At 38.4% G+C, this 24,775-nt stretch overlaps 3 protein-coding genes and 7 non-coding genes across 10 annotated transcripts in view; 8 read left to right on the forward strand and 2 right to left on the reverse strand.

Annotated features, from left to right (window-relative positions):
- Positions 1-2,162: 2,162 nt before the first annotated feature.
- The window catches only part of Su(var)3-3 (lysine-specific histone demethylase Su(var)3-3), a 146,371-nt gene continuing 123,758 nt past the window's right edge, over positions 2,163-24,775 (forward strand). Inside the window, exons 1-3 of the mRNA XM_065300812.1 lie at positions 2,163-2,309; positions 2,443-3,722; positions 4,728-4,876. Of these exons, the coding sequence (XP_065156884.1) occupies positions 2,286-2,309; positions 2,443-3,722; positions 4,728-4,876 (1,453 nt within the window). The 5' untranslated portion in view covers positions 2,163-2,285. The remainder of the gene's footprint in view (positions 2,310-2,442; positions 3,723-4,727; positions 4,877-24,775) is intronic.
- Positions 8,930-9,001, forward strand: TRNAP-UGG (transfer RNA proline (anticodon UGG)). Its single transcript has one exon. It is a non-coding gene; the product is annotated as a tRNA-Pro (tRNA).
- On the forward strand, positions 9,284-9,355 carry TRNAP-UGG (transfer RNA proline (anticodon UGG)). Its single transcript has one exon. It is a non-coding gene; the product is annotated as a tRNA-Pro (tRNA).
- TRNAP-UGG (transfer RNA proline (anticodon UGG)) lies at positions 9,991-10,062 on the forward strand. Its single transcript has one exon. It is a non-coding gene; the product is annotated as a tRNA-Pro (tRNA).
- On the forward strand, positions 10,327-10,400 carry TRNAP-UGG (transfer RNA proline (anticodon UGG)). The gene has a single exon. It is a non-coding gene; the product is annotated as a tRNA-Pro (tRNA).
- TRNAP-UGG (transfer RNA proline (anticodon UGG)) lies at positions 16,259-16,330 on the forward strand. The gene has a single exon. It is a non-coding gene; the product is annotated as a tRNA-Pro (tRNA).
- On the forward strand, positions 16,920-16,991 carry TRNAP-UGG (transfer RNA proline (anticodon UGG)). Its single transcript has one exon. It is a non-coding gene; the product is annotated as a tRNA-Pro (tRNA).
- On the forward strand, positions 17,236-17,307 carry TRNAP-UGG (transfer RNA proline (anticodon UGG)). Its single transcript has one exon. It is a non-coding gene; the product is annotated as a tRNA-Pro (tRNA).
- On the reverse strand, positions 19,796-22,663 carry LOC135790679 (transmembrane protease serine 9-like). The gene is made up of 6 exons (XM_065300953.1): positions 22,024-22,663; positions 21,596-21,965; positions 20,925-21,104; positions 20,625-20,872; positions 20,101-20,572; positions 19,796-20,046 (listed from the first exon to the last, which is right to left on the reverse strand). The coding sequence occupies exons 1-6, from the start codon at positions 22,623-22,625 to the stop codon at positions 19,873-19,875; spliced, it is 2,046 nt and encodes a 681-aa protein (XP_065157025.1). The 5' UTR covers positions 22,626-22,663; the 3' UTR covers positions 19,796-19,872.
- Positions 22,811-24,398, reverse strand: LOC135791095 (phenoloxidase-activating factor 2-like). The gene is made up of 3 exons (XM_065301414.1): positions 23,861-24,398; positions 23,550-23,800; positions 22,811-23,496 (listed from the first exon to the last, which is right to left on the reverse strand). Exons 1-3 carry the CDS (start codon positions 24,008-24,010, stop codon positions 22,887-22,889), a joined length of 1,011 nt encoding a protein of 336 aa, XP_065157486.1. The 5' UTR covers positions 24,011-24,398; the 3' UTR covers positions 22,811-22,886.

A 24,775-nucleotide genomic window follows, 5' to 3' on the forward strand; every position in this document is an offset into this window, starting at 1 on the left:
AAGCGATTGTGGTGGCTTCTTGGGCACCGTTCTAAGCACATTTAGAAATTTTGAACAAATTGTGATTTACAACCCTATTCCAATAGGCGAAGACAACTCACAGACATGAATTGTAAATCAAAAGTTTCAACATGTTTCATGAAACGTTCAAACTCTCGAAACGTTTTATTTTTCCCGTTGCGATATTTGGCTAGCGATTTGATACGCCGTAAAAAAAGTATTTGCGGTCAGTAAAATTTATTTGTCTTGTTTGTTAGTCCTATAGCAAAAGTTTTATAGTTCTAAGACGTATTTTGCAGGGGAGTTTTTGTCTTGTCTACGTCGTAGCGAGACTTCCACGAAGTAAAAATGTAAATACTGGTTAAACCAGAACAGCAATAAACAATTGTTGCGGTATTATGCGACATGCTGTTGGTGACTGTAATTATTTATTGGTTTATGAATGTGCGTCTAAGTGTTTATACAGTTTGTGGCTGGAATAATTTTATCATGTGGTCAAACAGCAGCTAGAAGACCAATAAAATTACTGCTTGTAAACAAATGTTTTAATTTAAAAAAAAAATTGCTATTAGCTCCAGAGGTGTGAGAACTTTATAGCGAATAGTGTTATCAAATTGTAAGCAACTAAAGGTCAGTAAAGTGAGAGTTATAGTAATAACAATTGTTATAGTTTAAAATACCGAGAATTTCTTATCGGTGAAACAGTGTTTCAAGTTGTAAAAGTCAGTATTATCGGTCGAATTTATAAACAATGATTTATATTCAGATAAAGCCTTGTAGACCAAGAGCCAGTGACGGCCAGACTTTCGTCATTTTAGGAAAGATGAAATTTTGTCTATGTGCGTCTTCAATACAGGTAAGAACGATTCCCAATTATGAAACCTGGATCGTGGTTCCTTTGGCAGTTAACAGCCAACAAAGATGTACACATGATGACCTATGTTTCGTTATTTTATCAAACTCCATTTTTGCATATTTTGTTCGTCACATTATTATAACATGCGCTGCTCATTGCCAGTCACCTGGTATGGTTCCAACTCTAGCCAGACACCCCTAAAGTATATATTTTTTAACTTTTTTACTTTCGTTATATTAGGAAAGCTGAATTTGATACACATTATACAGAGAGCTATAAAACTGTGTTTTCCAGCACGCCAGACAGTTTGGTCGGTTCTGTCATCCTGCCAGACGCATTGAAAGTGTATAAGAGTTGAAAAAGTTAAATTGTTTAAACATGAAATTTTCACATAATAGTAATTTTATTTTAACAAATCTTTATTAATTTTCATCATTGTTCTCGATACCGCGACTGAAAGTGCTCAAAAGTGCAATTTTTCAATTTTTGCATTTTATTTCAATTGCTAATATCTTGTAAACTAAAGGAGATAGAAAGGAACGAATAGCCAAGATATCGACGACAGTGATGATTATTATTAAATATTTGTTAAATTAAAATTACTATTCTCTGAAAATTTTATGTTTAAACAATTTAACTTTTGCAACTTTTATACAATTTCAATGCGTCTGGCAGGATGATAGAACCGACCAAACTGTCTGGCGTCAAAGAAAACACAGTTTCATAGCTCTCTGCCTAATGTGTATCAAATTCAGCTTTCTTAATATAACGAAAGTAAAAAAGTTCAAAAATATTATACTCGTAGTTTAGGGGTGTCTGGCTAGGGTTGGAACCATACCAGGTGACTGGCAATGAGCAGCGCATGTTATAATAATGTTACGAACAAAATATGCAAAAATGGAGTTTGCTAAAATAACGAAACATAGGTCATCATGTGTACATCTTTGTTGGCTGTTAACTGCCAAAGGAACCACGATCCAAGTTTCATAATTGGGGATCGTTCTTACCTGTGCTGGAGAAACACATGGACAAAATTTCATCTTTCCTAAAATGACGAAAGTCTGGCCGTCACTGGCTCTCGCTCTATTGTGAACGTGTCCAATTTAACTTTAGTTTATCGAATGAATCACTATCAAAAGAAATAAAACTTTAATTTTCGGTATTGTAGCACCGTCTGTTGCTCAGAACTGGAATGAAGCGGAATGGAGCACAAGTTAGTTTTGACTTTCTCACCAAAGAGGGGACTCTAGACTCTTGCAGTTATACCTACCTGGTAGAGAGGTCGGTAGCAGTTCTATGGTTTTGTTCTCGACTATACAAGTAAACAAACAATTTATCATCACATTGCAGATATCGGTTTAATTTTCGCGGTAAATATTTGGTGATATTTACTTAATTGCGCGTTGTTCTTTCACGGAAGTGCTCCAGAATGAGTCGTCGTAAAAAAGCGAAGGTAAACACACATAATTTTTTCTTTTGCCATGATTATTTCATGTAGATAATCCCGCTAGCTGTTTACTTCATGTTTTGAGGTTATTTATATAAACAATCTTTTATTTGTATGCTAAACAAACTCGATTTTGCAGCTTGAAAGTAAAGAAATGGATGAAAAAGTGATTGAAATTGAAGAGGATCCTGTCCCTGAAGCCACTGATAAGACTAAGGTGCTTGCTGCAGATAAGAAACTAGCAACCAGCTCAAAATTAGCTAAAAAGGAGCCTAAAAAAGAGGAAAAGGAGATTAAAAAAGATGAGAAGGATAAGGAAAAGGAAGAGAAAAAGAAGGATGAGCTTGAATCGGAGCCAGATGATCCTATAATCAAAGATTTATTCTCTGGCATTGAAGGTGCAGCTTTTCAAAGCCGAATGCCATTTGATAAAATGACTTCTACTGAAGCAGCATGCTTTCCTGACATTGCTCAGGCTGTAATGCAAACTGTAAAGGTGTACTTACACATTCGTAACAGAATCTTACAAATGTGGCTTGATAATCCTAAGCAGCAGCTAATCATTGATCAAGTTCTTGATCACATTGAGCCACCTTTTAATAGTGACTTAGCTTTAGTAAAAAGAGTGCACACATTCCTAGAGAGGAATGGTTTTATCAATTTCGGAATTTTTAAAAGGTTGAAACCATTGCCAGTTAAAAAATATGGCAAAGTAATTGTCATTGGGGCAGGAATAGCTGGTTTAGCAGCTGCTCAGCAACTGCAACAATTTGGGCTTGAAGTAATTGTTCTGGAGGCTCGAGATCGAGTAGGAGGTCGCATTGCTACCTTTAGAAAAGGTAGTTACATTGCAGATTTAGGTGCTATGGTTGTTACTGGTTTGGGTGGAAATCCAGTCACTGTTTTGAGCAAACAGATTGATATGGAACTGCATCGCATTCGTCAGAAATGTCCTCTGTATCAATCGACTGGTGTTACTGTCGACAAAGACAAGGATGAGATGGTTGAACGAGAGTTCAATCGATTGTTGGAAGCTACTTCCTATTTGTCTCATCAGTTAGACTTTAATTATGCTGGTAATAAGCCTGTAAGCTTGGGACAAGCTTTAGAATGGGTGATCAAACTCCAGGAGAAACACAATATGGAGAAACAAATCCAACACCTACAGTCCGTCATTGGTCTGCAGGAGAAACTACAAGTTAACCAGAGAGAATTGGTTAACATTAAAGATAATATGACTGAATTACATGCTAAGTATAAAGAGTTAAGTGAAATTGAGAAGAGAGATATTGAGTTGGAGTTTGCCTATCGGAGCACTTCGAGGGATTTAAGGGCACTTGCTAAAGAATGGGATTTGTTGCAAGAACAGGCGACTGAGATTGAAGAAAAGTTGAAGATTTTAGAAGCAAATCCGCCTAGGTAAGAATAATATCGCATTAATTAAAAGCCTTTTGTCATTGACATAAATAATTCGCCGTTTAGTTAGTCGATTTGTAGATAGTCGAGAAAACAAATTACATTCATATTTTATTGTTATGAAATGTTGTGAAAATATGCGATAATAATAAATTCGAACGCGCCGATATAAATTTTCTATCGGTGGCGGGAAAAACGTGTTGACTGAGTCTAATTACGCAAATTACGCAAAAGCGATAAATTAATAGTAAAACACGAGCGGCATTAATTTAATTTAAATAGCATGATATAAATCACATGCATCGAGGTGCACAAGAGAATGGCGTTACTTTAACAAGACTGAAATGTATCTACGAGAGCGGTGGACGTTTCGTTTTGCAATTTCACACCGCGGACATTTTGCAGCCAAATCAGACGTAAATAATTATAATTACAAGTGTCTGTTGCCGCGTATCCGACGTTTTCCGCTATTCGCATATATCTAATCGTTAATAGGCAATTCATTGACCGCAAGTGTATAATATTTTGAGATAATTAATGCAATTATCGCGTTAGCGAATTCAGCGCAATTAATTTTGCAACTTTTATTTTTCACTAACAGGTATTATTTATTCGAAAGGTCTATGGGTGTCGATATCAGAAGAATGTTAAATGTTTTAAATAAATTTTTGTCATTATTTCAGCTGAAAAATACTGTGAATATGCAGGAATCAAGCGAAACGTAATTCCAGTCTATAATTTCTAACGGTTTCTGTAATGTGCCAATGGGGCTCGCAATTCTCAGCAAATTGTTTCTTGTTGGCATCTTGCCGCTCTTGCCGAGTAAATACTTGGCTTGCATATTCATGGCGATCTTGGCTTCTAAGCAACTTAATTACTAGTTGAGCAAGTGCGGAATTTTAATTGGTACAATAATCTTACGGATTGTTACGACTATTATTATACATCCATGAAAAATTTTATTATTTGCGTTGTTTAATATCTTCTTTATGTTTAATTTTGTTACAGTGACGTGTATTTATCCTCCAAGGACCGGCAGATCTTGGACTGGCACTTTGCGAATCTGGAATTTGCCAACGCGACCCCACTGTCGAACCTCTCGCTGAAGCACTGGGACCAGGACGACGACTTTGAGTTCACCGGGAATCACTTAACAGGTAAGTCACTACTTTCACTTATTCCAACCATCCGGCTTGATGTACCCATTGTTTGTTTTTTTCTTATTCTCGCGAGAGAAATCAAATTAAACTGTGTCCACTACGGGAATGTCGATGCATTAAATTTAAATCACTCATTGTGACGAAAAAAGACCGAAAAGTGATACTTTTAAGGTTCATTGTCCTTGTAGAGGAGTTATTCGTAAAACAACTAGTTTTCACGCTTGATCCAAGAAAGGAAATTTCGTGAAGGTTTCGCGCGAATATAAATATACGAACGTACGCGAAGCGTGCACCTGGGAGATGAAAAATCTTGACATACACTTCGTGGCATTCGATTTACATATTTGCATAAATGAGACGTTCGGTTCGCATTGCGCAAATTTCGATTTATTACGAACGGTTTCCGATCGCCCGCCGTTCGGTGCATTACAACACTTTCAGCGTTTACAATGTTCAACTCTCCGAGAATGCTTTTTCAAACTTTACATTCTCGGCGCACAAGATTTGCCCAGAGCAGGTTGCAAACTATGAGATTAACAAGTTTGTTTAACTTCTGACAAACAACAATTCCGTTAGGTTTCTTATGAAACCCATAACAGCTCTCTCAAAAACATTAACACTCGTGCGCGCTACAATATGTAAGTAATGGTTATTTTTAATCAATCGTGCACAATACGTGTTGTTTTGTGCATTTACGATGCAGTTCATAGCAACAGCACTTAACTGATAATAACCTTTATTAGTTGGCTACTGTTTAACCATTGCACACGTTTATTTAATCGCAAATCATTGACTTTTTTTCTCTGATTTACTGAATGTAATTAAGCATTTGTGCGGCGAAGACGCGAAACATGAAAAACGATAAATGCAGCTACGTATTTATGACGCAAATATTTCGACATCCTTGTTATACTGATTTATACATGCGAACCGACGCAATAATTATCTTTATGATTCTTGTAAAACAATGGAGCTCTGCGTAAATTTGTAATCGGCACATTTTTACATATTCCACAAACACGGGTCATGATGTTTTACACTATTATTAGCCCTGCTGTAAAGTTTATAATCAAGCAACGGTGAATGGCAGTCGCGTTAATTTATTTAATTAATTTATTGGCACCTCAATCTCCTGGTGCAAATTGAACTTTTACAAGTTGTAATAGTTGTACGTGGTGCACGTACAACAATGGAATTCTTAAGCAGGCGGTGATATATAAAAAAATGCGAAAGATGAATGATTATTTATGGGCCGAACGACGCGACTTGTCCGACTCGTTGATGTTTATTTAAAGGTTGATCTTATAAGTTGCACGCCTGACACCATTATAATGCACGTTACTTGCGATTTTCTTCGAGGTGAGTTTATAAATTTGCCTGATATACGATGTTGGTATGTACTTTGAAGGTTTACGATCTTTGAATTTAGTTCATTTCGTAGAGTTTTACAGTTTGTGCATCTAAATTAATTTAGTAATTGATATTGTAGACATGAATTGTATTTACATTGTACAAGTTTCTTTCGTCTGCTGTCGCGTTTGAATCGCGCTGCCTTAGTGGGTTATGAATTATTGCTACATTTCGCAAGAATGCGACTATTATCGCGCTCATTTATCATCGCGACTGCATTATGCCGCGACGTCGGACAAAAGCTTGGACACGTCGCGGCAAAAGACGCTTCTTATGTTGCTGTGTGCTCAGTAGTCCACAATGATATGTTCATTTCGACGCAGCTCGGACGCGACAGTAGCGAAACAGGTATTTTTCAATAATAACTTTTTCACTCGTGAATTAGCGCGGCCTTTAAGGCTTGCCCTGCGCAACGTAATTGCGACATAATCAGCAAGAAACACGAACAAATTATTATCGCTCTCTGTGTTTGTACGCATTGGCAGCGAGAAAACGAAAGCCGGGTGCGCTTGTTATATGCGTTGCACTGTGACAATATCTGTAATGTGCCAACTACACGAAACTCAATAACTTAGCGCGATATGAATAATTGCTACAATCTACAAGAATGCTTCCAATTACTTCATTCATTAATCATTCGCGTCGCCGTGTGCGCTGCGTACGTGCAATCGTATGAATGTCAACCGAGTTGATATTATCATTTATTTTGCTTCCAAGTAACCTAATTACGAGGAAATGATAATTGAGTTTGCGAAAAGTGCACGCACTTTTCCATTCATTACACATAGAGAATAGGTAGGTCGTTATGTTGATAAACTGGTAAACGAAGTGAGTGCTTTTGCTTGGTTGGTAGGCCTGTTATGTATTTAATTGACATGAAAATTCTACCATTATTGGCGCAATTATTGCCGCCAGAGTTTGTTGTAAATTTAAACGGCCAATTAGCATTCGCTTATCGCTATCAAACGCCAAATGCAATCGCCAGTCGACGCAATGTGCATTTGCATTTTTCTGCCCGTTTTATATATACCATTACGCCTTATGCATATCCATAAACGATAAATAAGTCTATTAAAATTAAATATATGCTTGTGCAATGAAAAACTTTGAAGTCTACGGAGTTGTTGACTAGGATTTTGCGTGAACAAATATTGCAATGTTTTTTTCTTCGAGTTTTCTCTGAATTGTTCAGAATTTACCTCATGTCTATCATTATCTACTCAACATCTCTTTAGGATGTCAAACATGTGTTGTTAAAATGTTGCTGGTACCAAACTGGACACAAAAAAAGTGCGCACGTACGAAAACGCACACTCCTTCATTATGCTATTTAAATCGTTCGTGCATTGCGTGCGTTTCCGCCGCCATTGTAGCCCATTGTACCCAATAAAAGGGCAAATTTTTGACGGCGCGCTTCCTTCCAGCCGCAGCCAATACGCGTATTTTACTAAAACGCATGGTCTCATTAGCACAATTGATTCTCTGGCCTGAACAAATGCCGCCAATGTCCGCGCACGAATTTCGAGCAGTTCTTGAAGGATGCCACGGGTGCCATTCGTTTAATTGTGCGCCAAGCTGGATACACAGTTGGCGAACGTGTGGTTGCAACGTCAACATGTAATTACCACTTTTGTATTGTTGGTTTTCCGTAATTTTTGCGCTGTTTTGTACACGCATGCTGCCATTATGGTAGCCAGGGGGCCATTTTGTTGGTGATTCGCAAAAATTTCGAGGTTTAATTTACATTTTTAGCTTTTTACATTCTGTCAAGATACTTATGCTCATTATTAGAATGGCTTTCTTGCCGAGGGGGCGAAAAAATCGTTAAACTAATGTTTTGGACGAACCTGGAATGGATGTGACCGGTACTCAGCCTCCGGTGAATCACATTCGCCTTCTAACTTCGTTTGCTGCCTACATGTTAATTACACCGAGTAAATCACTTGCTAACTAGCTGTGTGCATTGGCGAATATGCGGCGCTTAGCGCGAACGCCTCAAACCGGTGATTGCCGTCACGTTAATTTCGCTTTGCTTTACACTGCTATGATCATAGCAATGACAGAGATTCTTTTTATATCGCTGGGTTTATGAGCAGGCAATTTTGCATGGTGTATAGCTGCGCACTTTATTAACATATCAATTAATTTACGACGCCGTTAAAATTTGCCATCTTCGTGGATTATATTTTAATTAATGGCCTTTTTAAAGATACAGCGAGATATACAATCTGTTCCGCGAGTTGACGGTGCCAACGTCGTCGGTTTTCATCGCGACGATGTGAGGAGGATTTTTAAATGTTTCTTGAAAGTACTTTTAACGACTGCCACCGCGTTGAGGCATGGCGAATCTTGCGTGTTTGTTGTCGTGATGTGGGAAATGTGTTAGTCGTAAAATCTGCCGTAAAAATACCGTTAAGAGAAATTGAAAATTTAAATTGAAATTGTCATGCGGACGGAATTTATTGCCCAGCTCAAAAAAATAATTTCGCTACAGGTGCTTTAAATATTGGACGCGGTGTGTGCTGAGTAGGAGGTACAGAGTCGATGATGGTGGGATTTCGACTTAAGATTGGTATCGACCTAGATATACCATGGAACTAATATATTCGAATATTGTAGTGAAAGGTGGACTTTCATCGCGGCTCAATGGTCTAGGGGTATGATTCTCGCTTTGGGTGCGAGAGGTCCCGGGTTCAAATCCCGGTTGAGCCCAGTTTTTGTTTATATTTGCAGAATTGTCAAAATTATTGATGGCACATGCAGGCAGTACATGATTTGAATCAAATATGCGTACCATCATACCCAAACCTGAAGTATACTTTCTGTTTAAATGACCAATTGATATGGTTTCTGTATTTCTTTTTATAATTCAATTCTGTATTCAGCGAGGTGGTCAATGTCGTTCGAATTTATATGTATAATTAATTTGTTAATAAGCTATCGATTATATTATTACCTGGTGGAATGTATTTCTGATTCCCAGGTGTTCATCGAGGCTCAATGGTCTAGGGGTATGATTCTCGCTTTGGGTGCGAGAGGTCCCGGGTTCAAATCCCGGTTGAGCCCAATTTTTGTTTATATTTGAAGATTTGTCAAAACTTTTGAGAGCACATATGCTTCTTTTCCTGGGGTATAAATTGAATCAGGAATGGGTACTATATGATTCAAAAGTTTTGCAAACTTAATATTTAAATGACGAATTGAAAAGTGTTTTTATTTTATATTTATAATTTAAATTCTGGGTGCCAGGAGGGAGTCTTCTTCGTTAGGATTTGTGTGCAAAACTAGTTTACTAACTACTAATCGAGACTTACCTGGTGGTGTGTTTTTGCGATTCACGGTTGTTCATCGCGGCTCAATGGTATAGGGATATGATTCTCGCTTTGGGTGAGAAGTCCCCGGTTCAAATCCCGATTGAGCCCGGTTTTTGTTTATACATATTTGAAGAATAATCAAAACTTTTGACAGGTCATATGCTTTTTTCTCCAATACACAATTTTAATCAATCATAAGACCAAAATGTGAGGCAAACTTTACTTTTAAATGTCATATAGATGAGATTTTTGATTTGCTATGATTTAGAATTTATTTCTGGGTGCAGGGAAGGGGCCACGTCATTAGAATTTATTGATAAAACTGGTTTAACTACTTATTGCTAATCACCTGGTGGAATGAATATCGGATTTGCAGGTGAATATCGCGGCTCAATGGTCTAGGGGTATGATTCTCGCTTTGGGTGCGAGAGGTCCCGGGTTCAAATCCCGGTTGAGCCCTGCTTTTGTTTATATTTGAGGAATTATCGAAAATTTTGTGAGCACATATGCTTCTTTTCCTTAGGGCATTAATTGAATCAGGAATGGGTACCATATATTTCAAATGTTATGCATACTTAATTTTTAAATGACAAATTGAAATGTGTTTTGATTTTATATTTATAGTTAAATTTTGGGTGCAGGGAGTGGGTGCAGAAGTAGTTTGCTAACTACTAATCGACCCTACCTGGTGGACTGTATTTTCGGTTTGCAGGTGTTCATCGAGGCTCAATGGTCTAGGGGGGAATGATTCTCGCTTTGGGTGCGAGAGGTCCCGGGTTCAAATCCCGGTTGAGCCCGGTTTTTGGTTAATTTTTTAGTGGACTAATTGCGTATTGCTTTTATATCAATGGTAGTATTTATACCACGGGTTGAGAATTTTAAATGCTTAGTCATTCTATTTTGAGTAGTTCTATAATGTTATAAATTATATATATACTAGCTGACCCGGCAAACTTTGTTCCGCCTTGCTATATATTATATATCTTATATAAAGAATATAATTAAATAGAATATAGAGATACTAACTAACCCGGCAGAAGTTGTTTTGACATATAAATTATTTCTAGTTTCTAGATAAATTCTAGTGTAGACAAAAAGTAACTTACTAATTATAAATGTGTAAGTATGTAGCATATGCGTGAAATAGACATAGAGCGCTATGTACAATAAAGGAATATATAAATAATAAACAACATTAATCTTTTAATACTATGGCGTGAACAATATTTTTGTTAGCCCATCTTTAGCGAGCACAAACAAACTGGATGGTTTACCCACTCGAGAGCATGCTACATACAATTGCCCGTGCAAAAAACATGGTGTGCTTAAATTTAAGCCACAAATAGACAACGTCTGGCCTTGGGATTTATTAATTGTCATTGCAAATGCTAATCTAATGGAAAACTGAATTCGCTTGAATTGAATTGGCACATCTGTTGGTGGTAGCTCGTAACACGTCTTGACTTGAGTCCTTTTAAGGTTATGTAAATCACTTCTTTACCTAAAACTTGATTAAATGAACTATAATTATATCAATTAATTTTATAAAAAAAGTTTACTTACAACACAAAAGCCGTTGTTGATGAGAACTCGTGACCCGTGTTGAGTACTTTTAAGGTTATGTAATGTATGTAAACGTTACTAAAACACTCGATACACAACCATAACCTTCGAAAACTGTGTAGGGAGAAAGAGAAGTCTTATTGTGTGAGTGAAACAGGAGACCGGCTTCAGTCTCATTCCTTCGAGGGGGATGAGACTTTCAAGGTTATGTAATGTATGTAAACGTTACTACAACACTCGATACACAACCATAACCTTCGAAAACTGTGTAGGGAGAAAGAGAAGTCTTATTGTGTGAGTGAAACAGGAGACCGACTTCAGTCTCATTCTCTCGAGCAGGATGAAAAATTATTAAATTACTAAAATGGCTATAAAAAAACAGGGATTGGTGATAAAAAAAGGTAAAAATTTAGTGTTGCATGTATTTTATTAATGCCACATTATAAAAAAATAACAAAAAATTTTGTCAAAAAAAAATTAAGGGTGAAGAACCCTTATCACTTAGAGGTATGAAAAATAGATAGTAGTCGAATCTCAGACCTACTGCATACGCATTTAAAATTTTCCTTCGAGCGGGATGAAAAATGATTAAACTACTAAAATGGCTATAAAGAAATAGGGGTTGGTGATAAAAAAGTAAAAATTTAGAGATGTATGTATTTTTTAATGCCACATAAAAAAATATAAAAACAAAAAGTTTCGAACAAAATTTAGAAAAATATTTAAGGGTGAACAACCCTTATTACATAAAGATATGAAGAATAGATAATATCCGATTCTGAGATCTATTGAATACGCATATAAAATTTTTCTTCAAGCGGCATGAAAAATGATTAAATTACTAAAATGGCTATAAAGAAATAGGGGTTGGTGATAAAAAAAAAGTAAAAATTTAGGGATGAATCTATTTTTTAATGCCACATCATAAAAAAATACAAACAAAAGAATTTGTCCAAAAATTTTAAAAAAAGTTAAGGGTGAACAACCCTTATCACTTAGAGGTATGAAAAATAGATGTTAGCCGATTCTCAGACCTACTGAATACGCATTTAAAATTTGGTAAAAATCGGTAAAGCCGTTTCGGAGGAGTATGGAAACAAACACTGTGACACGCAAATTTTATATATATAGAAGATATGGGGTATTCCATGCCACTTTTGAACCCGACCCTTTTTGATTTAGCTGAAACTTTTCCATTCTTTTCTACCCTTTGAGAAACGTTTATTGGACTTTATTCAAAATTTTTTAAAATTTTTTTTTAATAATTTTGCTTTTGAATGAAGTTTTTGAAGAAGTAGGCAAATTTTTTCTTTTTAATAATTGGAACTATGAAATAATCGCGTTTTTTGCGTAAAATTATAATTTTTTCGAAGTTCGACACTATAAAAAAAACTTTTTCTTTTATCAAAAAAAACTTCAAATTTTTTAACAAGTTTTCCCGCTAATCCCAGATTGGGCCGATTTTATTTTATATTTCATATAATTAATTGAAAGTAGAAAATTGACATTTGCGGGACGTAATTTTTATTTAATTAAATTTTAAAAAAATATAAAATAATATCGACCCACTCCGGAATTAGTGGGAGTAGTTGTCAAATTAATTGAAGTTTTTTTTTTTTGACACAAGAAAATTTTTTTATTTAAAATGGCGAACTTCGAAAAAATCACAACGCGACTTAATCTTTGAATAACTTTTACAGGGTTGATTTTATCGAAAAAAGTAATCAGACCTTTTTTGCAGAGCGTAAAATTTCCAACAAAATATGTTCCAGCGATATTTCTGGCTATATTTGTTCCGATAAAAAAAAATAACTGTAAAAAGTGCAAAAATCCCATGTTATTTAAATGGGAAAAGGATTATGATTTAGGCACGGTTTAATATCAATTTTAAGGGCTGAAATGGGTCTCATATTTTTTTTAGGTCAAAATCTAAAAGTGGGGGGCGTCTGAAAAATAAAATCCATTTTGGGAAATAACGGACACCCTAATGTATATATACTAGCTGACCCGGCAAACTTTGTTCCGCCTCGCTTTGCTCTTGTGATTGAGAAGCACGAAGTCGAGTCATACTAACACGGCGCTTTTCACGTGCAATTTTTTGTTCTTCTTCAGTGCATTACGGTTTTGTCGGATAAGATTTGATCGTTTTGGTCGCTGCATGTTGACTGGGGAAGCTACGAAGCATCGCACAAAGAAGAGACGGAGAAAACTCGTTTAGTATCTTCCAAGGAAGTTTTCACTTCAAAAAGTATTAAAAAAAGTATCCTACACTTACTAAGTCTTATTCAAACAAACACATCAACCGGGCACCTTCAACCAACAGGTACAAACACACGCACGTCTATGCTTAGGGGGACGCTACGAATCGCACGTCTATGCTTAGGGGGAAGCTACGAGTTGCACAAAGGGGAGACGGAGATAAAAAAACATTATATTTGTGTGCTCTTTTTTTCCCGTAGGCTAAACCATATAAGCGAATATGTTTGTTTCCATTTACACTGATTTGGGTTGCGATTTCCTTTAAAAATGTAATGTTTCACGCACGTCTATGCTTAGGGGGAAGCTATGAATTGCACAAAGAGCAGACGGAGATAATAGAAAACATTATATTTGTGTGCTCTTTTCCTCCCGTAGGCTAAACCATATAAGCGAATATGTTTGTTTCCTTTTAGTGTCGTTTAGTGTTCTCTAAAGGAGTTTTCACTTCAAAAAGTATCCTAGTAACCTTCTCCAAACAAAAACATCAACCGGTCAACTTCAACCCACACGTACACACATACACATCTCTGTGCTACGAAGCATCGCACAAAGAGGAGACGGGGATAATAGAAAACTTTGTATTTGCGTTCTCTTATTCTCCCGCAAGATAATCCATATACGCAAATATGTTTGTCTCTTTTTAGTGTCGTTTAGTGCCCTTTTAGAAAAGTTTTCATTTCACAAAGTATCCCATTACCTTCTCCTGGCCCTAAGCTACCTCTCCACCAATTTTTAGCTAAATTGGATTAGCCGTTCTTTAGTTATAATGGAGTTAACCAACACGACTTTCTTTTGCATATATAGATGTATATTTGTTTCCATTTTCTTCTGTTCCTTGCTTTATTTTTCCACTCTGTTATTCCTAAGTTCCTAAGATCGTCTTCGACTTGCTGGTACCAGTTTTCTCGAGGTCTTCTTCTCTTTCTGTTGGATGTTGGTTGCCAATCAGTTATTTGCCTTTGTAATGTGTCTGGATCCATCCGCATGATATGGCCGGCCCATCTTAGTCTCTGCTTCTTGATTATTCTTGTGATGGTTTCCCCTTCCATTACATCTTCCAATTTCTGGTTGGTTTTTGTTTCGATCTTGTTTTGTTAACGTGAGGGTTTCTGCTGCATACATCGGTATTGGTCTTATAATGGTCTTGTATATTTTCAGCTTTGTTTTCCTTCTCAGCGTCTTGTTTGTTAGTGATGTTCTATTGACATAGTAGGAGGCTCTATGTGCAGCTTGAATTTTCTCCGCTATTTCGTCGGTGTTGGTACCTTTCTTGTTGATGGTGACTCCTAGGTATTTAAATGTTTTTACGCACTCGTACATATGGGTTTCTATCGTAATTGAACTTGGTTCCTCGTCTCCTGTGATCATTACATTTGTCTTCTCTGTATTTATGTATAGTCCAATTTTTCTTCCTTCTTCCATAATTTCCCTCATTGTTCCTTCAAGCAGGTATTTTTGTTTGGCTATCACTGTAATGTCATCAGCATATGCAATTATTTGTAGTGGTTTGTTTCTTATTGTTCCCTTTCTTTGTACATTTCTGAGTATGTGATCTATTACTAGTGCGAACAATGTGGCTGATAGTATGTCTCCTTGCCTTATCCCTTTGTTTGTTTCGAATTCCCTTGTCTGTCCGCTTCTCGCAATTACTGATGTTGTTGTTTTCTCAGTGACAACGTTGATCATTGCCTTTACCTTTGTTCGTATCTCGAGTGAGTGTATAATTCCCATTAGTTGTTGTGGTTTATGGAGTCAAAGGCTTTTTTAAAGTCTATGAAGATCTATGAAAATCTATGAGAATGTTATAAATTAGCCAATAATAATAATTTTTTAAGTATACTGAAGCAACATAGGCAAACAATCTGTCAACTGTTGCCTCTCGCCTCTTGACCACAGAATTAAAAAACGAAAGCATTTTGGTAATAAATCTCCACCGAATGTCATCGTATGCACAAAAACATCTAATTAATTATCTCCCCGATTGTTGGAAGTCCCAGGCTCATAATTATACCGTCTCAGTGTCAAAATCGTCAAGTGCTTTAAAAATAAAAGAATACTTCCTTGTTTTGTCGGCGCGCGGCTTTGCAGTCTTCTGTGGCCGGTGATTGTCCGTTCGCTGGAAGGCAATTAAATGTGTAGTTTGGTCTCGATAACGATCAACATCCACATTATAATAACCTATCTGCGTTTCTGTATTTCTTGATGAATTTCATAGCAGGTCTGCGCGCAAAAATGCTGGTCGTAACCCGCTTCGCTTTTGTGTGTTAACCGCGTCGTGTTTTACATTTTGTTGCTATTTGTATGCACATCGCATACGCAGACAAATTTTGCGCACCGTAATGAAGTCATTACTCACGAAGGCGCAATTAATTGTCGTCGCCCGTATTCATTTTTCTCGTAAATTGAGCATGAGCGGTAATTAAATACCTTATCACCGCGACGGGTTGCTTTGTGCTTGCTTTGCATTTGCTTGAAAGCAGGCGCTACCCGCTGCTTATGCGTATGGAGGTACGAGTTCTGCGTATCTTTTGTGTATCTTGCGGATTATTGTTTTTGTGCACTCATCATCATTCTTCTAATGACAATGCTTGCGACGTTTTGTGCAAATTATGTCTGGAGAATGTGCGAATACAAAGTTTCAAGGCTGTCGGTTATTAGAGTTTATTTTTTCTTTGTCAATATCGCGGCTTGGTATAATTTTGACTTGTACACAGAACCGGCTGGTTTATAATTCTAATACAGCTAGAATTTGTTAATCAAACTAGTATGCTAATAACCTATCAAGAATTAAGTATCTGGTGGAGTTTATTTTCGATTTGCAGGTGCTCACCGAGGCTCAATGGTCTAGGGGTATGATTCTCGCTTTGGGTGCGAGAGGTCCCGGGTTCGAATCCCGGTTGAGCCCAACTTTTGTTTTTATTTGAAAAATTGTCGAAAGTATTGATGGCACATACGGGCATGATTTCAATCAAAAATGGGTACTATCACACCCAAAAGTAAACCAAATTTGTTGATTAAATGATCAATTTTTGTGGTTTTTGAATTTCTATTTATAATTTAATTCAGGATACAGCGAGGTGGTCTATGTCGTTCGAATTTATTTGTATAATTAACCAGCTTTTGCGCCCGACCACGTCCTGGTAGTGTTTAATAAAAATGTAATTCGTGTTTACTCTCTTATTCTAGACATTGCATGTGTCAATTCTATCAATATGATTCGCAATTTTATTTTAGAGAAATTAATTAGAAAAAACGTTTATCCTATTGAAAACAGAAGGGTTTTCCCGGCAATCTTTCGAATTTTTCTCGCGGTAAAAACCATCCATGGATTTTAACGAACATTTAAAAAAAATAATTGACCAAATTGGTCTAGGCGTTGTTAAGTTATGTGCTTACCAACAGATTTTGCGATTCATTTTTATATTATAGATTTGCAAATATGCTATCAATTATTACCTGGTGGAATGTATTTCTGAATCGCACGTGTTTATCGCGGCTCAATGGTCTAGGGGTATGATTCTCGCTTTGGGTGCGAGAGGTCCCGGGTTCAAATCCCGGTTGAGCCCAGTTTTTGTTTGTTTTTGCTGGATTTGATGATATTGTTGTCAAATTTTCAAGATTTTTTGCTTGAATTTGATAGATATTTATAACTCGTAACAGTGGGCTTGTGGTTGTTATTTCTTTCTTAAATTTGCTACTCAAGGCTATTACGAGTGAATAAACTGTTAATCGAAACTTTCTCTTATTTCACCTGTATACTGTGCATAAATTACCTTTCGAATTCTGATTCAAACCGCGAGTAAATATCGCGGCTCAATGGTCTAGGGGTATGATTCTCGCTTTGGGTGCGAGAGGTCCCGGGTTCAAATCCCGGTTGAGCCCAACTTTTTTCTTTTTGAGTTGCGCAGACCTCCTGGTGACGATTGCAATGTGTATTTGTTTTATGACTGTTTAGGTGTGAAGAATAACTGCATGTACAAATGATTTCCATTTCCTAGAATCTAAGATTGATTGCACCATTGTTGTGCCAGACTGGTGCAACCACTGACGAGGTTGTAGGTGTAATAGCCTTAACAATGAAACTAGCGATAAATGCGTACCACTCAATCGAGGCGCACATTACGCCGACGGTGCCCAGTGCCCACGAGTGCGCGCTGAAAATGAAAAATTATTATCGCTCTCCTAGTTCGCAAATAAACTGTCAGCCTTAATTGCGATTGAAGTGGCATTCCTGCACTCCGCTAATGTATGCAAACAACACGGCCGCATCGTGACCATTGTGCCGGTTAATAAAGTATCAAACAAATCATCAATTTCGTACGGGATTTACGTTCTGCATTGTTTCGCGACCGACCACACCACAGCACTTCGGAATCTCTGACTTTGATTTTCGCGCTGTATTTGCAGCACAAAGCGCCGCCGCTTCGTGACAGGCTGAGGGCCGGCACGCCGTTTGTGCCATCCAACACCGGATCCGTGCAATTTGAACAAGCCGAGCGCGATCCCGACATCGCGATTGAATAGGGCGGCGGCGTCGCGCAAAGATCGCGCTCCCTTTGCGAATCCGACACTCGGGCTCTTCTTCCGGTTGGCGCGCCCGATTATCTCGACCGAGCTCATGTGTTAATCAGCTGCGCAACAATGCATGCACACGCGGCGCACACCTCCGCAACTCCGAGGAGCCGCCAAGTCGCGAGATGTGCGCCGATAAAAAAATTATACACATAATAACCGCGGAGAACAATAAATCCGGCGTTTATTCAAAAATCTCAAGTGCGGAATTTCATAAATCAATTTCATATGTAATGCATCCTAGGCGTCTCTTGCGCATGGGAACGCATTATTCAGGGATTTATTAAAACGTTATTATGGGCCTGGTCACAATGCGCGCGCGCGCTCGCTTGCCGCGTATAAATAAATTCTTTTCCCGTTCGGTCTTAAGTTGCGCGCCCGATGCATTTATCACCTCGACTGACAAATAAGCGACAAAATACAAACGTAATTAAAGTAAGATTTATGTAGTGGTGGGTTGCGCCGTACGATTGCACAACGCAATATCGCCACGCAGGAGGCGACCGAAAACCGTTTTATTTAAATTATTTCTGCCGCTTCTCCAAAAAGTTTTCTGCCGTTGGTTGTTGCTGCTCGAGGCTTCTTTTTGCTTCCATTCGCCGGCGCCGCACGATTGTTGATTTTAATGCGTCCGCAAGTCGGACACTTTTTGCATGAATTTGTTTTCACACCAATTCATCGAGCGGATTCCGCATGAAACGTGAAAATGTTTGATGTTCACAGATTGTTACTGCGATCTGGGTTAGGAACGCACACTGTTGCTTGTAGAATTTGCTTGGAAAAAACTCTTTTCACACCAAAAAACGCATCGAAAACAACAAACTGTCGCGCTTCAGTGACTTGTTCCCCGAATCGGTCCGCATCAAATTGATAAAACACAATGCGCTAGGTGGAATCGATTCGTCGCGGATCTTCGCACCGTGGGGCCTTGCAGAAGGTAGCATAGAATGAGAACGCGCCGAAACCTAGACGTGAACAAAAGGCGATGAAGTTATCTCATATCGTTGATCTTGCCTCCAACGCTTTTATAATTTGTAAGTTAATTGTATGACGATTGCGAGATTGATTGAATTATGTGGTTTTCTGTATGTAATGCGCGGTTGTGAATTGGTTTTTGATTGTCTAGGAGAAATTGTAGTAGCACACAGCGACCTATCACGCTCGAAAGCAATTTTCGAATTTCACCAATATCTGCACGTGAATTCTTCGCCTGCGCCAGTCCAATGTTGTAATTGTGGCATTTCATTCATTTCACGTTCGCGAGTCAGCAATAAATTTCATCCGCAGACTTTCATTTGGGGCATTAGCTTTTTTTAAGAGACCCGATGATTGCTACTATTTGGCAATAATTGCAAGGTTTGCGCTGTATATATTAACGCAACACCCAATTTCGAGCGTAGCTTGTTTGCAATCGCATTGTACGCGCTCGCAGCGGGGACGCACAATTGCATCGGTAAAAATATGTTCTTAAGTTGTCATCGCGTGTTCGTCGATAAATCATCCGGCGAGCAATTCAACAATGCGCCTTTTTACATTTTCACCTCAGTCGAACACTCGATTGCGACGGCTTGGTCTATAATTTTTGATTTCGTATCTCGTTCGATCTGTGTATAAACAGCATCGTTGTGCGCCAGCATTACAATTATTAGTCTAGCTGCTTTTAATGAACAACAATGTGCGGCGTGTTCGTAAATGTGGCAAAAGTTCATGACGAACGTGTTGCACATTTCTTTCTACAGCTGCGTATTGCACAATCAATTTCTTTGACTTGCTTGGTCCAGTTAGTAACAAAGCATCATTTGCTCGCGAAAGTTATTATTATGTTTATTCATCATATTTACATCTTGTACATTTCATGTTAACTATCTTAATCTATTAAGAGAATTGTAGCGTATTTAAGTTGGTAGCAATCCAATCGGTGTACTTGGTTACATCGACGTACACACCATAAACTCCTTCCTGTCCGCATCCTTTACCCCAAATTACCAAACCGGCGATGACGAATCTTCCAGCTGCGTTGCGACACATCAAAGGAGCACCACCATCTTGCTGCAATTTATTTTTAATATTTTGATTTGGAAATTGTATAATGGTAATACTTACCGTGCATGCGTCCCTTTGTGATCCTCCACCCGCACACAATTCTTTCTGTTCGTCCAAATATTTGGCAGTTCCTGCAACGCCCAACACGGTTGGTCTTAGCATAGACGTCTTGCAAGTTGCCATCGTAACGACTTCCAGTGTCACTTGTTTGTGTGTTCTTCCTCCGTCTCCGGCTTGGAACTGCGTCTCGCCCCAACCTCCCACTATACAAAGCGGGTTACCCACAAAGGTATCCGTTGGACTGGGCAGACATCCCAGACCCAAATCAGTGCGGTATCCTACCAATTGTGGTGTGTCCAGCCGAATCAATGCAATGTCATCTTTGTAATCGACAGGTTTATTGGTCGCGCTGTCTATTTTAAAATTCTCGTGGATTTTGATTTGGCTGGCTTGACTCAATGCTGCTGGTGGGCTAGTAAGTCCATTTTGGTTATTGACGCCCGTGTAGATTGTTATGTTTGATGGTGTGTTTCTATAAGAATTTCGTTTGGATTTGAAATTTTTAATGCATTATTGTTACTTACACATGAGTGTACACCTTATGAGCAGCTGTTAAGACAATATTCCTATTGAGCAAGACTCCGCTGCCAATGTAAGAAGTATAGTTCATGTATACTTGCCATGGATGTGATCCTCTGCTTGTCGGACCGTTAGCATTGCTGATATTGTTTGTATATCTTGTACCACATGAAAAATTTCCTTGAAGAGGATAACACAGCTCGTATCCTGCGGTACAAGCCTCCGTATTATTTGCAGGAGGTGATCCTTCGCCCTAGGGAGAGTAAATATTTAATTATACAATTCCTACTTTTGTTTTAACCAACCGGGGTCACTATTCGTGGGTTGACATCAATAGACTGCGGGAAACACAACCCAACTGGTACACATCTGGGTGTGCCACTTTGTGCGGATGCTTGATGTAGTACCACCACCACGTGGTAAAGCACTGCCAAAATAAACGGAAGCATTTTGCCTATCTGATCTGATGGTCGCGATCGAACTAACTAATCACCTGATCGTACTCTCGATTTTTATTACATTTATATACGCCCGAACTGAATGCCCATTAGATTTTGAATGAATGATGTGTGGATTTTCCTAGCTTATTGATTATGCTAGCTGCACAAACATGCTGCATGTGTTGTAAAACATCCTGACAAATTATTTTATTTGTTATGTTAGTGCATTGTCAAAGTGCATGTGGCTTGTTATTGGATTTCTATGGAACGTATTCCTGTTTATTTATATAATATATATAAAAAACGTATTCTAGAATAAATATTTACTGACATTGATTGTACTTGCGCAATCAATTCACGCATTTATACGCTTCTTCTTTTATCAGGGCCTTTTCAATACTAATATGTTTGCTATGAAAATATAATATGCAAAACTTTATTGAATAATGTTTACGTGATTAGTAAAAATCCGGTGCCAGTGTAAAAATATAAAACATAATGATTTGTTGAATTCTGGTGGAAGGTGGTGGTTAGGCTTGAAGGTTCCGAATCGCTCGGGTTATCCAATCGACATATTTTGATACATCTACGTAAACTCCGTAGACATTAGGTCGTCCACATTTCTTGCCCCAAATTACGAGGCCCGCCACCACCTTTTTCCCATTGTCGTCTCGGCATATTAAGGGTGCTCCTCCATCGTCCGTACAGGCATCTCTACCCTCCTCGCCACCAGCGCACAGTTCGCCATCTTTGTCCAGATACAAGTTGGTGCGATCTCCTATCAGGTTCTTCATTGATTGATAGCAGGTGTTGAATGGGACTATTGGTACGGTGACTTGTTTGAGATAACTGGCTGAAGCATCGCCTGTTTCGAAATCTGTCACACCCCAACCAGCTACCATACATCTAAATGATATAGAATATTTGTTTAGATTTTCCTAGATTAAACTTGGATTGCGATTACCTTTTATTTACGAATCTAGCGTTGAATCTTGGAAGGCATGCCGCTCCTACATTTTTCATATATCCTAGGGGTATGTGCGCTTTAAGTCGTAATACTGCCAGATCATTCTTCAAAGTTATGGGATCAAATGCTGGGTGTATGATCATATCTTCAATGTTGCGTTTGTAGGCAGTTTGCAGGAATTCCCTATTATAGACGCCGATGTAAACCTGTAGTTTTTGCAATGAATACTTGTGCCTGTAGACTTTGTGAGCGGCGGTCAACACGTGGTAGCGATCTAGTAGAACTCCACTTCCGGTATATCCTGTTTGATTTGTTAGGTAGGCAAGCCATGGATGTGCCCCGTATGGTGCTGGACCATCTAGAGTGGTTCCGTTGGCTCCATACGCGAATCCACAATTTATTGCATTTGTTTGTTGATTACACAATTCTTTTCCCATGGGACACTTGCCACTTGGATCTGGGAGTACGGCTCTGACATCCACAGTTCCATCCCCAGCTCTGCTTTGAAGGCATGTCCCAAGGGGGACACAGAGGGGTCTTTCTACTGCACGTACGGTGGAAACCGAGAATATTACGAAAATGATTGTTATTGAATACATTTTCTATGGGTGTTGCTCGTTCAGCTAATGTGTCACACGAGTGTCCACAAATAGCTTATATATCTGTGCTTATGCTTCGATGAGTAATTATTACATGAAAGGTATTGTGAATTTTCCGTCAACACAATAACAACATTTAATCATTATAAATAATAGGGGACATTATATTGGTAAAACAAGCCACATGTGATATAACAATTTATTAAATAACCATCAAGATTTACAATAGAATAAAATAAATACAGAAATCAATTTCACAAGTTAACCAAATGTTAGCTCATTGACGGCTGAGTCAACCCATGATCGGTACTTTGCGACATCTACGTAAACACCGTAAATGTTGGGTTGACCACAATTCTTGCCCCAAATGACCAAACCAGCAATATTGAATCGGCCATTGTCTTCACATACTAAAGGTGCTCCACCATCTTGAGTGCAGGCATCTCGGTTGGCCTCGCCACCCGCACACAATTCATTAGTGTCCAAATAGATATCTACGTTGCTTCCTAAGACGTTGGATTGCGCCATTGATGCCCTGCACGTGGCGTAGCTGACAATTGGAACGGTGACTTGTCTTTGTGGGCTGGTCGGTGCGTCAGCGACATTGAAGGCGGTTTGGCCCCATCCGGATACCGTACAACGACGGCCCACATACGACGCAGAAGCCGATGGCAAACAAGCCGTACCTACATTGATTTGGTAACCCAGAGAAATTGGTGTGTTGAGTCGAAGCACAGCGATGTCATTTCGGAGGGTTGTGGCAGAGAAACTCGGATGGATACGCATTGCGGTAACTGTGCGTCTTTGAGCTGATGTTAAATCTGTTGGGTTATATACACCAACGTAGACTTCTAAGTTACCAGGTGTTCCCCTAGAATCATTACCAGTTAAAAATCAACGTTCTTTGGGTTTTATAATACTCACTGGTTCAAGTTGACTTTGTGGGCAGCTGTAAGAACATGATTGGCATCTAAAAGGACCCCACTGCCTGTGTAACCAGTCTGGTTACGGATGAAAACTTGCCAAGGGTACGCACCATTAACACTTTGCCCATCTGCGATAGGCACATTTGTTACATATCTCCTTCCGCAAGCGTTGCCATCAACAATTCCATAGCAGGCGACAGTTCCAGGTGGACATGAAGTAACAGGAGGGAAAGTGGTCACTGAACCACCCTGAAATTAACAACCCTATATTTATATCCTGTCGGGCAGAAAATGACGAATTTTACTTACCGGAGTTACGATTCGCGGATCTATGACACCACTTCCACCACCTGTATTGTTGGTAATGCAAGTCCCTGGTGGTACACAAATGAAGTTCACCCCTGGTGTTTGGGCATGCACAGTTGATATAATTGCACCGAGTACAGTGAGTAGAAACATTTTGATTTTGATACACTGAGGTTTAAATATTCAAAAATGTAAAGTTGCGTTTGGCTAGTTTGATAGTTTGTCAATACACTGATGTTTCTGCACTCCGGCGCGTCTTATTTATTTAAAAAATTATCAACATCCCACCAAAAAAATAAAATTGAATCACTTTGGCTTGGTTCGTAAGGTGTTATTAAATCGAATTAAAACACAATTTGTCGAGGATTCAGCAATGACCCTTGCAAAAGCACCGATGACACCTCTTTCAACAAATTCATCGGAGCGAGTTTATTTATACATTTTATTTCTAAAACGCACGAATACTAGAATACTGAATACAATGTCGACTGTTCGGTGTTTGCTCTTGGAGTTGTCTGGCTGCGGGGATAATGACTCACTGGGATAGTACCTAGATGGTAAACATTTGATTTTTGTACGTTAGCAGCATTATATCGGTTTATCAATTATCTGGTTTGCATGTTAGCACGATACCTAAATGGACACGAACGAACTATACGAATTTGTAGCCAATTTAATCTTTAATGGTGCACTATGCTGTTTTTTTCTAATTTCAATATTGATTAACATTCGTCATAAACGAGAGTTATTAATATAAATATGGGAAATTCCGAACAAATCAAATTGTAAACGTAATGTATTCTAGATCATCATCACAATATTTGTCCTTTGAATTCGCAGAATTCAAGGGCGAAGTTATTACGTACTTCAATATTTGATCATGGGACTACACTATTTTACATTGGCATAATTATATCT

Source organism: Atheta coriaria, unplaced genomic scaffold, assembly GCF_025399875.1.
Source record: "Atheta coriaria isolate IRGN ID8LTWV9N9 unplaced genomic scaffold, Caltech_Dcor_3.1 hic_scaffold_4_pilon, whole genome shotgun sequence".
NCBI classification, from domain to species: domain Eukaryota; kingdom Metazoa; phylum Arthropoda; class Insecta; order Coleoptera; family Staphylinidae; genus Dalotia; species Dalotia coriaria.

Bases quoted from the DNA above. Each gene is read 5' to 3' on its own strand.
- LOC135790679 (XM_065300953.1), bottom strand. From the start codon at position 22,625: ATGTATTCAATAACAATCATTTTCGTAATATTCTCGGTTTCCACCGTA. The intron at 21,966-22,023 runs GTAATCGCAATC...TATATCATTTAG, and splicing joins GCTAGATTCGTAAATAAAAG to ATGTATGGTAGCTGGTTGGG. The intron at 21,105-21,595 runs GCCTAACCACCA...TCAGGTGATTAG, and splicing joins GAGCGATTCGGAACCTTCAA to TTAGTTCGATCGCGACCATC.
- LOC135791095 (XM_065301414.1), bottom strand. From the start codon at position 24,010: ATGTTTCTACTCACTGTACTCGGTGCAATTATATCAACTGTGCATGCC. The intron at 23,801-23,860 runs GTAAGTAAAATT...TGTTAATTTCAG, and splicing joins ATCCGCGAATCGTAACTCCG to GGTGGTTCAGTGACCACTTT. The intron at 23,497-23,549 runs GTGAGTATTATA...TAATGATTCTAG, and splicing joins CACAAAGTCAACTTGAACCA to GGGAACACCTGGTAACTTAG.